At 47.2% G+C, this 11,644-nt stretch overlaps 1 protein-coding gene across 2 annotated transcripts; it reads left to right on the top strand.

Annotated features, from left to right (window-relative positions):
* Positions 1-792: 792 nt before the first annotated feature.
* Positions 793-11,644, top strand: LOC111843024 (syntabulin-like). Of its 2 annotated transcripts, XM_023810342.2 has the most exons (8): positions 793-1,054; positions 6,065-6,104; positions 6,367-6,523; positions 6,905-7,057; positions 7,852-7,945; positions 8,201-8,335; positions 10,078-10,221; positions 10,340-11,644. In XM_023810342.2, the coding sequence occupies exons 2-8, from the start codon at positions 6,081-6,083 to the stop codon at positions 11,211-11,213; spliced, it is 1,581 nt and encodes a 526-aa protein (XP_023666110.2). In that variant the 5' UTR covers positions 793-1,054; positions 6,065-6,080; the 3' UTR covers positions 11,214-11,644. The 2 variants fall into 2 exon arrangements, with proteins under 2 accessions (XP_023666110.2, XP_023666037.2); XM_023810269.2 differs by lacking the exon at positions 793-1,054 and having other exon boundaries at positions 5,830-6,104.

Raw genomic sequence — 11,644 nt, 5'->3', positions numbered from 1 at the left:
CCACGCTTTTCCCAGTCATTATTCTTAATATTTTCAAATAATATGCCTACATATACTATGTTTAACATATTACTAAACTTGCATTCGGACAGAAAATAGTCATACAGGTGGAAGATTAACAAGAAATCTACGGAATATTGTTTCGCCCAATTAAAGGTACAGGAATCATTTGAGCATGTATCCATACACGGATTTTGAATATTTGAATACCGTGTTGCATTTCAGCTTTCGTGTTTATTATCAATAAAATCACTGGCTGCCACAAAATAAACACCGTGTGATTGTGTTTAAAGACAGTGATGAAGGCCATCGTAACGTCTTTATTTTGACGGTCGTTCGCGCTTAAACACCTGGGCTGCAGTCAGATTCGAGTTTACAAGGGTACGTAGCACCCTGAAATTAATAATATGCAGCCTGATGTGGAAGTCAATGACTGCGACATGATTGCGGGGATCGTGCTCCAGCACTAATTTCAGATGCGCCCTTAGTGATTATAATCTGGACCAGGCACTGCCTATAGTTGCCTATGTTTACAGCACTTTGTTGTTCATTTGACACAAAGTCACCTGCGCCATTACTGACTAGCTGGCGCAGCGTAGCCTATTATAAATATTTATCATCAATAGAAGTGCATGAAATAGATTTAGGGGAGAAAATGAGAACGATGGTTTTACTACTTTACAATTGCAGGTCCAGTAAAATACGGTACAGTGTCTGCTCACAAAATACTGCGTGATGCTTCAACTTAGCTACGGTGCGGGAACAGTTAAACGCCGAGGTTATATAACGCACTGATTACATGAGTCACATTGACGGTCGCTGGGATGCGATGAGCAGCCCTTTCTCGTCCGATCCCATCCCAGCACATTTTTTTTGCTTGCTGTACCAAGGGCATCGCAGCACAGACGAGAAGCTTCCAGACTCGGATTCGTCAGCATCGCTCCTACCGTGCACTACGCATCCAAAAAAGTCATTAAAGTGTGACTGCACTTTAAAAATTGGATCCAGTGGACTGGAAAACACCGTTAAACGGGAATTTACAACAAACAGGAAGGCAAGTCTGGGGCTTTAAAATATTCGGGCGTGTTTAGGGTGTAGCAGGAACTGGGGGCGGGGGTGGGGAATACGACAATTATGGTAAATAGCTTAATACCGATATTAAGAAAAAATATCAATGATAATAAGTGTATCGCATACATTGGATACAATCTGTGTGTGAAAAGAAGCGCGTCATACATTGATCGCCCCGTAGATGCGTCGCAATAGTCGTGTGTTTTGGGTTGTTTTCTCTTTCGGTTTTATCAATGTGTGTGGCGGCGTTTGAAAGCCGCGGGTACCTGTGGCCCTTGGGAGAAGCATCAGCAACAACAAAAGGCCGATAGCTTACGGATCTCCAAGTGTCTGCCTTTGAAATCACCTCGCATCTCAAACGTTTAAGAGGTGTTATACGATACAGAGTAGCAAACTATTACAGTGCTATCATATTTATCCACAGCGTAACAAGACGAAGGCAAGTTTCAGGGATCTTCTTCATTATTGTTTATGGTCTGCGTACGTAGGCTATAATAACCGTTGGCATTCTGCCTTTACCTGCTCTGCTGTTTTCACCTGTATATTGTCATCGTATAGTAAAAAAAAAAAACGATCAAATCAAACGTGAAAATATTTATTTCACGGCTTGAAAATACGCTTCTGATGTTTACAATAATATGACTTACTGAGGGGCGTTCCGTGGGAGTGATAAGCGATTACTGTTCCTGATAACGGTTCCCGATTTATGCCTGCGCTCCAAATCAACATCCCAGCATGACAAAGCGGGACTCCAGAGATGTCACTTATAAATATTTTTTAATCACGATAATAACGCTGTTCGCTTAGGTTATTTATCAGTTGGTGTAGCGATCTTTCCTTGTGAACTTCACGCCCGGGTGTACATGTACTTCACTGTTAGTGCTGAACCAGATCTTTCATTCCCTGTGGCACACGCGCACGTGCTGTGCGTTTGTTGAACATCGTCCTGCAGAGGGTTTGGTTCTGAGCTTGAATGAAGACAGATGGGGTTACATAACCGTCCATACATCCTTCACTTCCCTGGTATTAAAAACGTATGTTGTTCAATTGGTGATGAAATATACTATGGTGTCACTAACGCTGACGAGAGGCCTAGTGAATTTTAAAGGGTAATCAAAATGTAATTATTTGAAAAGTCAAAATTGGCAAACTTGATTAAAAATATCAATACACAGCTGTCATGCAATTAAAACTGGATATGAACAGTTGAAGTTGAGGACAACGGGGGCAGTGTGGCACAGCGGATACGGACGCCATGCTTGTGATCGGAATGTCATCAGTTCGCAGGAAGTTTACAGACTGGTTTCACGTTGGCCCCCTGAGTAAAGGCCCCTAAACTCACGCTGCTTTCTCAATCCTGCGTTACTAAAGACCGAAGTGTCTTCTCAGTAAATACAGTGCTCAGCATAAATGAGTAACACCCCAACAGACTCGTCAGGAAACCTTTAGTTTCCTTTCAGAATCAACATTTTCTATGGGATACTATACTACAAAGTTGGGATACTATACTACAAAGTACTCCCACAGGTGTGGGCCATTGATTGCAAACAAGATTTGTTAATTTGCTCACACAAATGTCCTGATTCATTCAAGACCATATTGCCAAAATGAGTACACCCCACTGAAAGTCTTAGCAGCAAAGGTAAATTTGGGGAGGAATGGCATGCATGGTTATCGCCCACGAAGGAAGCCTCTCCTAAAGCCCACACACAAAAAGCCCGTCTAGAACTTCCCAGGGCCCATGCTGAAAAAGATGAAGACTACTGAGACTCTATACTCTGGAGTGACGAGACCAAGGTAAATGTTTCTGGAACTGATGGCTTCAAAACTGTATAGTGAGGAGTTCAAAGAAGATTGAAGGTGCCTACAGTGAACATGGTGGCGGCAGGGTCCTTATGCGGGGCTGCATGAGTGCTGCTGGGGTCTGGGAGCTGCATTTCATTGATGGTGTCATGAATTCGCAGAGGTACTGCTCTATATTGAAAGAGAAGATGCTACCATCACTCCATGCCCTTGGTCATCGTGCACTTTTCTGACATGACAATGATCCAAAACACACAGCTAAGGCCACTGTTGCATTTCTGAAGAAGAACAGTGTGAAAGTGATTCAGTGGCCAAGTATGTCTCCTGATATGAACCCAATTGGACGTCTATGGGGAATTCTGAAGAGCGTCACTCTCCATCCAGCATCCAGGCTCTAAAAGAAGTTATTCTTGAAGACTGGAAAAAGATAGATGTTGTAATATGTCACCAACTTGTTCATTCCATGCCTAGAAGACTTGGTTCTGTCCTTAAAAATCATGGGGGTCATACAAAATACTAGATGTAGTAGTTTTTGTTGTGGGGTGTATTCATTTTTGCGTCACCTGATTTGAGTAAAACTGAAGATTTTGTAATCTAAGTTATATTATTAAGCTTACTTTCATGTTCATTAGTTAAGCAAATGTTCTATAAAACTCAGTCTTACCAAAATTTTGGAAATTGTTCTTGTGTTCCTTGAGATATTGATTAAAATCTTACTTTTCAAAGGGGTTGTACTGAGCGCCGTATATGCATCAGTCAGACTCCTGATACAGACTGACAGTGGGACAGTCTCCTGCTTGAGAAAAAGCTAAGACTCAACCACTGCAGGCTCTGCCTTGACCAATCATAATGAATGTGCAGCTTTCAGGAACATTGTAGCCCCCTACAGGTCGCACCTGTTCATGCCAGCCATGCAGATCTCTCTCAAAGGCACAAACACAGGGCTCCTGTGATGTTGAAGCTATCGGCGGCTTTTGATCTAATGTGCTTCTACTGGTGAATAAAGTGCTGAGAGCTGAATGTGGCTCTGGAGTGGGGGCTTTGTAAGCCCACAATGCCTCATATTTACCGGAACACTCATATACCCTATTCTGACTTTTATATGGCTGGGATGGACCTGCAGACTATTTTAACCATCTGTTATGTTTCTATTTCTATGTTTCCCTCCAAAAATGCTGTATTTTAAAATAGTGCATCACTGTTTTCTATGATGCCATTAATGACTTGATTCAAATTCACCTGTAATGTTCTTTGGGAAATCTTTGTTGACCTTGTTCAGAAACTGGCATATGTGGGGAGCTGGGGCTGAGGCTCCCTTTGATCTGGGAGGGTTCCATCCAGCCATCACCACTAACCGGCACCCGTAAAAGCGTGCAGTGACACGCGAACTAGCAAAGCAAGGCAGCCACTGCACGACGTTCTGGGACGTGCCGCACACCCGTGTTAGCCTGCAGCATACCGCTGGATCACTCTAACAAGTATCACTTTCATAAAAACAAAGGGAAGTCTGGCTGTGTAATTGGCTTATCTAGTGAGTATTGGCTATGCAATATATTGCTCTGTTGCCAAGTCTGTTGCTAGGCAAAGCCGGATGGCTCTGTAGACTATTATTATACTCACAATCAGACAGTAACAAAAAGCAAACTGAAGTCAAATAACAGCAATTTTAATTATATTTTGTCCACTAATATGTAGTAACCCTCAAATATATAAATACAGACTAATTCTTTTAACTGAGTGCAATTCTATGATTATTTTAACCCACGAAAATAGAGCCCGTTTCACCCCCACACCGGCACCTTCAATTTACACCGTTAGAATTTTAGATTTTCATGTGCACTGTGTGTAGAAACACTTCAGTTCATAATGTGGAGAAATACACCATCCAGTTGCCGTTGATGAATAAAACATTTGCCTTGAGCGTCCTCTCAGAGTGAGCAGGGGAATTGTGTGTGGGTGAAATCAGACGACTTTCAGCAGCACATCAAGGCTGTGGAGGACTTGTGTAAAAGCCAGGTTTACGCTTCCAGCATGCAGCAAAGAATTTTACACGTTGCACAGCTGCCGATTGTGAATAAAATCAATTGTACGGCAAATATTCTTGACGTATCAATAAAAGACAATTGTTGAACATCAAATTTACAGGTATTACATCTATCTAGGCTGAACAAATGATAAAAATGCGGTATATCTCACACTTGGGATATCTAAAGTGAAACGATCGGTGGAAACACTTAACTTCTTTTCAGATTGCTTGTGGTTGGTACACAGTGCTACCCTGAGTACACGATGATCAGTACCAAAACGCCAGGTTCGTTTAAGTGTATTTTATTCAGCAGCTATGGATCAATTTAACGATTCAGAACCCACGGTACCAGGCAATAAGGTTACTTTTTGTGTATCTGCAGTAAAGTGAATCGTGCTTATTACTATAAAACTCAAACTGAGTAACATTTATTGAGAACAGTAGCAGTTAAAACGAGACCCGCACCCAGAGACGGTATATGAAACGATAACGTGTTTAGGGAAGATAAAATCTTTCTTTACGGCTTCACTCACCCTTATCTATCCAAAAGGAAAATACGATAACATGTTAGAGCTAGGGGCGGGGGGGGGGGGGGGGGGGTGTTCGGTTGATAATAAATCACGGCTGTTTTATGATGAAATGAAATCGATTTAACGCCACCTGTAAAGGAGAGCTAATTTTAAAGCTCCACTTTACCGGAGGCGTATCGGAAGCATTTAGCAGATCCTCCTAGTCATTACATCGGGATTAATCCAACGCTTCGGTCTCCCGATTACACGCGAAACCTTCGGGAGCATAACAAGCAACAGCCTTCACCTAATGAGGCAGGGTACAGAAGGAGGGTTGGGGGCCGGGCGTGGTGCCTAATTCTGTTTGGGGGCGGGGCGTGGTGCTTAATTATGTTTGGGGGTGGGGCGTGGTGCCTAATTATGTTTGGGGGTGAGGCGTGGTGCGTAATTATGTTTAGGGGTGTGACCTTGGTGCGTAATTATGTTTGGGGCGAGGCATAGCGCGTATTTATATTTGGGGTGAGGCGTGGCGTGTAATTATGTTTGGGGGCGGAGAATGCTGCGTAATTACGAGTGGGGGCGGGGCACACTGGGTAATTGTGTTTGGGGCGGGGCGTGTCTGGGACCTTCTGAGTCTGCGCTCTTCTCCTTACAGGTGTACGTCGGCTGTGATGCGCTCTTCCCAAGAATACGAGGTGGGCTTCGTCCGCACATCCTGCTGTTCCTCAGACGGCGTAGCTGGCGGGGATCACAGGCATTTTTGTTGTGATCGTGTTAGTGCGGTATTATCTGTTTAAGTTGAACACACCCACAAGTAAACAGTACTTATATTTGAATAGTGAAATCCACGTCAGTACCGATTTACCCAACTAGCTCGACGGCGGCAAACGTGTCTGAAGCTTCGGTCACTTCCTTCAAGTGCTTATATTATTTATTGTAAAAATGCTTTCACAACAGGGCAACCACTCCCCTGCGAAGGGTAGTCCCCGCAGCCGCATCCCCCGGCCGGTGCTGCGGCCTTTCCGCCCGAAGAACAACTTGTTCTCCCCGGAGGAGACGCCGATACCTGGCCACAGTTCCGACCCCAATAAGGGTACCAACAGCTCATTTTCAGGTTTGCATCTCCTGTGTAATTGTATTATGGGGTCAGTGGTCCCCTCGGCCATCTCTCTCCCTTCTTAAAAGGCTTTTTACCCGTATATGTCTCCTCTCCCGTTCTATCTCCGGCTATTCGTGTGAATTTGAACCGCTGAACTACCCGAATTGACTTTGGTACATCTGATACACTCGAACGCTTCAAAGTGCTTCATTTTTAAATTCCCGAGGTTACTTATTACTAATTTTGAACACAGGCTGTCGGTAAAATAGGCTGTTGTAGCGAATTATACTTAACAAAACAGGTGTTTACAGTAAAAAAAAAAAAAAGGAGAGAGAGAGAGAGAGAGAGAGAAGGCGGGGGGGTAGACCTTATGGCCCAACTTTGCCTGTCTTTCAGACGACACAGGATGCCCCAGCAGCCAGCTAACGTCCCCTTCAGTGGGTAGCGCCCCCCCGAGGTCACACGCGGGCAACGAGCGCAAGAAGAGGAACCGAAAGAGGGTCCGTGTGCACGAGATGGCGGAGAGCCGCCCCCCTGTCCTGAGCGCAGGTGAGGGGGCCACGCCGGTCAGCTTAGATGCCGTTTCCATGGGGGGGTGCTGTGCTGTTTGAATGCAGGCATCTACCTGCTGTCTCATTGACACTTCAGGTACTTGCCGCCTGCTTTGCATTTACAGATACCTGTTAGTTTTGCTCCTGTTTAATAGTCCGGATGGTATAAATAGTCTGTCAGTTTTGCAGACATGGTTTTTATTGCTGGTGAAAAGGCCTCCTACAGATGGCACCGTTGTTGCTTGCAGCTATGCATCCCCGTGGAGTATCTCACTTTGTCACGCTTACTGATACTGGTGCTGTACCGACAACCTGTGCTGCCTGTAGCATCCAGCACCAGTGTGGGACAGAAAGTCTATTTGAAGTAAATTCGCCGTCTTGCTTCTCTGCTTTCTAAAGACGGGAAGCTAAAAGCTCCTTCCGCAGCAGTGTAGAGCAGGCGCTAATGCGGCCAGGCGGCTATCAGACGGGTCATGCCTTTTGTTTGGTGTGTAACTTGATGCCATGGAGACGTCTCTCCAAACGGGCCCCTTGATCACAGGCTGAAAAGGCACTCAGAGCACAGGAAGGCCAGCCTGGAGGTGCGCGTTCACCGGCGCTTTCGGGGATTCCTTTTCTCCCATAAAACTGCTCTGGGATCCCTTTAGAGGGCCATGAACCTAGACGAGCTGGTTTCCGACGAGGAGGGCGATGTGGGGCGCGAGTTCGCTGCCAGTTGGCTGAGGTGGACGGAGGGGAAGCGCCGCCTCATGTCTCTGTCCCCATGGTCCCCTCTGATGGGCCTTTCTTTAGGTGCCGACACAGACCTCGGCCCCTCTGGCAGTGGCAAGCTGAGGCCGTCATTTACCAGCAGCCCTGCGGCGAAGAGGCCCACCTTCTCTCACAGGTAAGGCGGTGTGGCGCAGTAGGACTGATGCAAATACAACCTTTTACGAGTATTAAAAATAACCATTTGAGATCTTAGCCAAATGTTGGTCAGTCCTGTGTCGTGTTGAGCTCACTGTATGCTCTTTGATGGTGGAAAACAGCCAGAGAGCTGTGATCTGTTCCCCGAGACGTCGAATTCAGACTCAGAACTCTGCCTTGGGTCGCCGACCGGTACTGAGCCTGCGTCTGATGTCTGACCCGCCTGTCTTTGCAGCCGTGCTGCCCCATGCAGGAGAACTGGGCCTGAGCCCAAGCAGCCATTGGCAGACCTGGCGCTGTATGCCCCCTGCAGGGCGGCGCCACGCTCTCCCGTCCCCAACAGCAGCAGCGACGCAAGCTCTTCTGCCTGGTACTGCTTGGCTCCTGGGTTACTGTGGTAGTGACACACACTGGGGATTGTGGAAATGGGGGGTGTTGTTTTCAAGGTCAAACAAGCAGGAATTGTTTTGGTAGTCTCATCTAAATGATGCTTCGCCTTGAGTAGCAGAAAGTATTGGCCTTCTCCCTAATCGAACGCTGAGAAAATGATGGATGACATGAATATTTTATGCTCGACAGGCCTCCTTTGGCATCTCCATTACTGTATCGCATTTCTGTCCTCTTCTGAGGTCCTTGTGTGAAGGGCTGTGGAAACCAGGAGGCTGTCGTTACAACACTGTTCCCAGGAGGGGGGGTTTGGCTTTGGTCTCTTCCTGAGAGTGATTATACACTGTAGCACAGCGAGGGAGGGAATGTGTCCGGTGAGGGGTGTGGCCTGTCTGCTCATCTCTTGAGCGCCGTCCCTGTGAAGGTTGGGTCCCTCAGGGGAGCAGCTGGATGCCAGCCGTGCGTTAATCCTGCGTGTCCTCGGAGGATTGCGTGGTTTACCTTCCGCTCCTTCCTGTGTCTGCCGACGATGATACAGCATCCTGGGTTGCCAGGATACCGTGGAAGCCCCTGTTGCTGTGTAGCTTTTTGTGGGTCATGGAGGGGGGGCTGGTTTGCACAGAAGTGTCGTCACCCCCCTCCACCCCAAATTGGATTAGCACAGTTGAGGCTCTACTGCTAAGGGGGGGATGTTTGCTTGCTTTCAACTGACTTTCCCCCCCAGTTGAAATAGAAGACTAGTTAGTTAGTGCTGGGCAGAGAGAGACTGAGTTCCTCCCCTGAACTGGTGCCGGTTCTTTGTGTTTCTGGCCAATTTGCCCACTTTGGGCCTCGGTCCTCGTTTGTGCAGAGAGTCATGGTGCTGGTGGACCCACTTCCTGAGTGAGGCGGCTCTCAGCTGTGGCCAGATGGCCCCGGTGACGCAGCAACCTGCCCGAGGTCTCGCGGTTGCTGTTTTTATCTCTCCCTGTGGTCTCCGGAAGGTTCCATCTGCTTTGTCGTCATGGTCGAATCCTGGAGAGGAGTCGGAGATGCATTCCGTGTGGCATCGGCTGACTTGCTTAGGGATAAATGTCATGCTCCTCGCTTCCACACATCAGGGCTTACAGTGAACACGCAGCTTTAGTTCCGTTGATGTGTGGCTGCTGAAAGGTTTCCACCTTCAATGTGTCTGTGACTGAATAACAAAAATCAGTCAGTTACTTAAAAGAGAAATAATAAAAAATGTCGTGGTATCTTCAGTCATTTGTGTGTCTTTTGAAGTTTTTATCAGTTCAGGTTAATTACCGAAATACTGATATTTGTAATGATTGCAGGTGTAAGTGAAGTTTGCCTTTTGCGTACGTTGTGTGAATTTCAAGATTATTTTGTAGAGCGATAATATAGATTAGATTAGATTCAACTTTGTCTTCACACGTATAAATACAGGGCAATGAAATGCAGTTTAGCATCTAATCAGAAGTGCAGAGAGTAGCAAGTGCAGTATGTACAATTAGTACAGTTGAGTATGTAGAGGTGAGAATAGTTATGTACAGATTATGTTATATAGGGTGTTTCCTTTGATGTAAAAAGATGCTGCGAGTAATGCTACAGATTTTTGTCCTTGCAGTTTAATTCCTAGAGTTAAATAAAATGATTCCATTACTCATTGTCCTGCTTCCAATTGTGAACAATGTTTTGAAACTAAGTAATGTCAACTAAAAACACTTCTCATCACATTGTAAGGAGGCGCTACCACTCATGTGGGGACAACCATGGCATTAAGCCCCCCAGCCCTGAGCAGTACCTGACACCCCTGCAACAGAAGGAGGTCATGATCAGGCACCTGCGAAGTCAGCTGAAGGAGTCGGAGATAAGATTTCGCGAGAGGTCTGTTCCATTACCTTCACATTATTAGCAGGGAGTATTTTTGTATCTTGAGTGAAATTCTTAGTGTCTCGGGAGGGAAAATCCATGAGGCCAAACCTTCAAATCATCATCTTCTCAGGGAGATGGAGGTGGAGGAATTGCGGGCCCAGCTCAGCCGGATGCAGGAGGACTGGATTGAGGAGGAGTGCCACCGTGTGGAGGCCCAGCTGGCCCTGAAGGAGGCACGCAAGGAGATCAGGCAGCTGCGGCAGGTGGTGGAGACCATGAGGAGCAGCCTGGTAGAGAAGGACAAGGGCATCCAGAAGTATTTCATTGACATTAACATCCAGAACCGCAAGCTGGAGGAGCTGCTCCGGAGCATGGAGGTGGCTCAGAGCGGCCGTCCCCAGGAGGCACTTGCACCCAGTGCGACTGGGCTGGCAGCACAGGAAGCTCGTGAGATGACCGACAGCGGTCTGCATATCAGTGACGAGGGGGTCGATTGGGCTGATACCCCCGAGCAAGTTCCTAGTGAGGATTTGGCTTTTGAGTTGGAGGGACCGGCAGACAGGGGTGACCCTGTCCCCGAACCCGGTCCATCTCCTGCCTCGGTGGAGAAGGCGGTGCAGACGGATCCTATCCCTGGGCCACCTGACCTCCAGGCCCTCCTGCTCCACCTGTTGAAGCTCCGGGAAGCCAGTGTAACTCTCATCCCCGAGCCTGTCGAGCCGGCACCCCTGCCCCCGGCTGATCGCAAACCTGAAGGCCTACCTGACACGGGGTCCCCCGGCGAGGGGCTATCGGACGCAGAGGTGCTGGTCAGCAAGCGCTATTGGAGCAGCAGCTTCCTGGTGGACCTGGCGGCCCTGGCAGTGCCCATGTTGCCCACAGTGGCCTGGCTGTACTGCACGCACCGGGCCAGCACCGAGCCAGTGTACAACATCGGGGTTCTGATCCGCGGCTGCTGCATGGTGAGCCTTCGCTCGCTACGTCACATGGGGGCTGGGGTCTGAGGTGGACCACCCCGGTGATGCATATGTGCACTGTACTGGACCGTGGTGCACACCCGCTGTGTACACTGTGCTTATACGTGCGTCTGTATTGTAAGGATCCCCCTGCGATTTGCACTGTGTACAGAGGCGGACAGCTGAGGCGACATGATGTGGGAGGGATTTGTGTGCAGGACGTTCTTTTTGTTTTAAACCGATCATCTGGGCAGATGGTCAGGTTGCATCTGGGAAGTCATTCTGTATATTGAGTTTTTGTTCAGTTTTCTGGGAGGGGTGATTATTTGAAATGTTATATATGGACAGCTGGGAAATTTAATTTTATTTGTGACTTCTGTAACCTCTTTTGATGTGTAAAAATGTCTTTATACATGGGAACAGCATTTGTCTTGTGTTCCTGTGTTTGATTAAAGCATGAATATATTAAGTGCAAACAA

Source organism: Paramormyrops kingsleyae, chromosome 9 (assembly GCF_048594095.1).
Source record: "Paramormyrops kingsleyae isolate MSU_618 chromosome 9, PKINGS_0.4, whole genome shotgun sequence".
Classification (NCBI taxonomy): domain Eukaryota; kingdom Metazoa; phylum Chordata; class Actinopteri; order Osteoglossiformes; family Mormyridae; genus Paramormyrops; species Paramormyrops kingsleyae.
The sequence above is the reverse complement of the archived record's forward strand: the minus strand, read 5'-3'. Positions and strand labels throughout refer to the sequence as shown.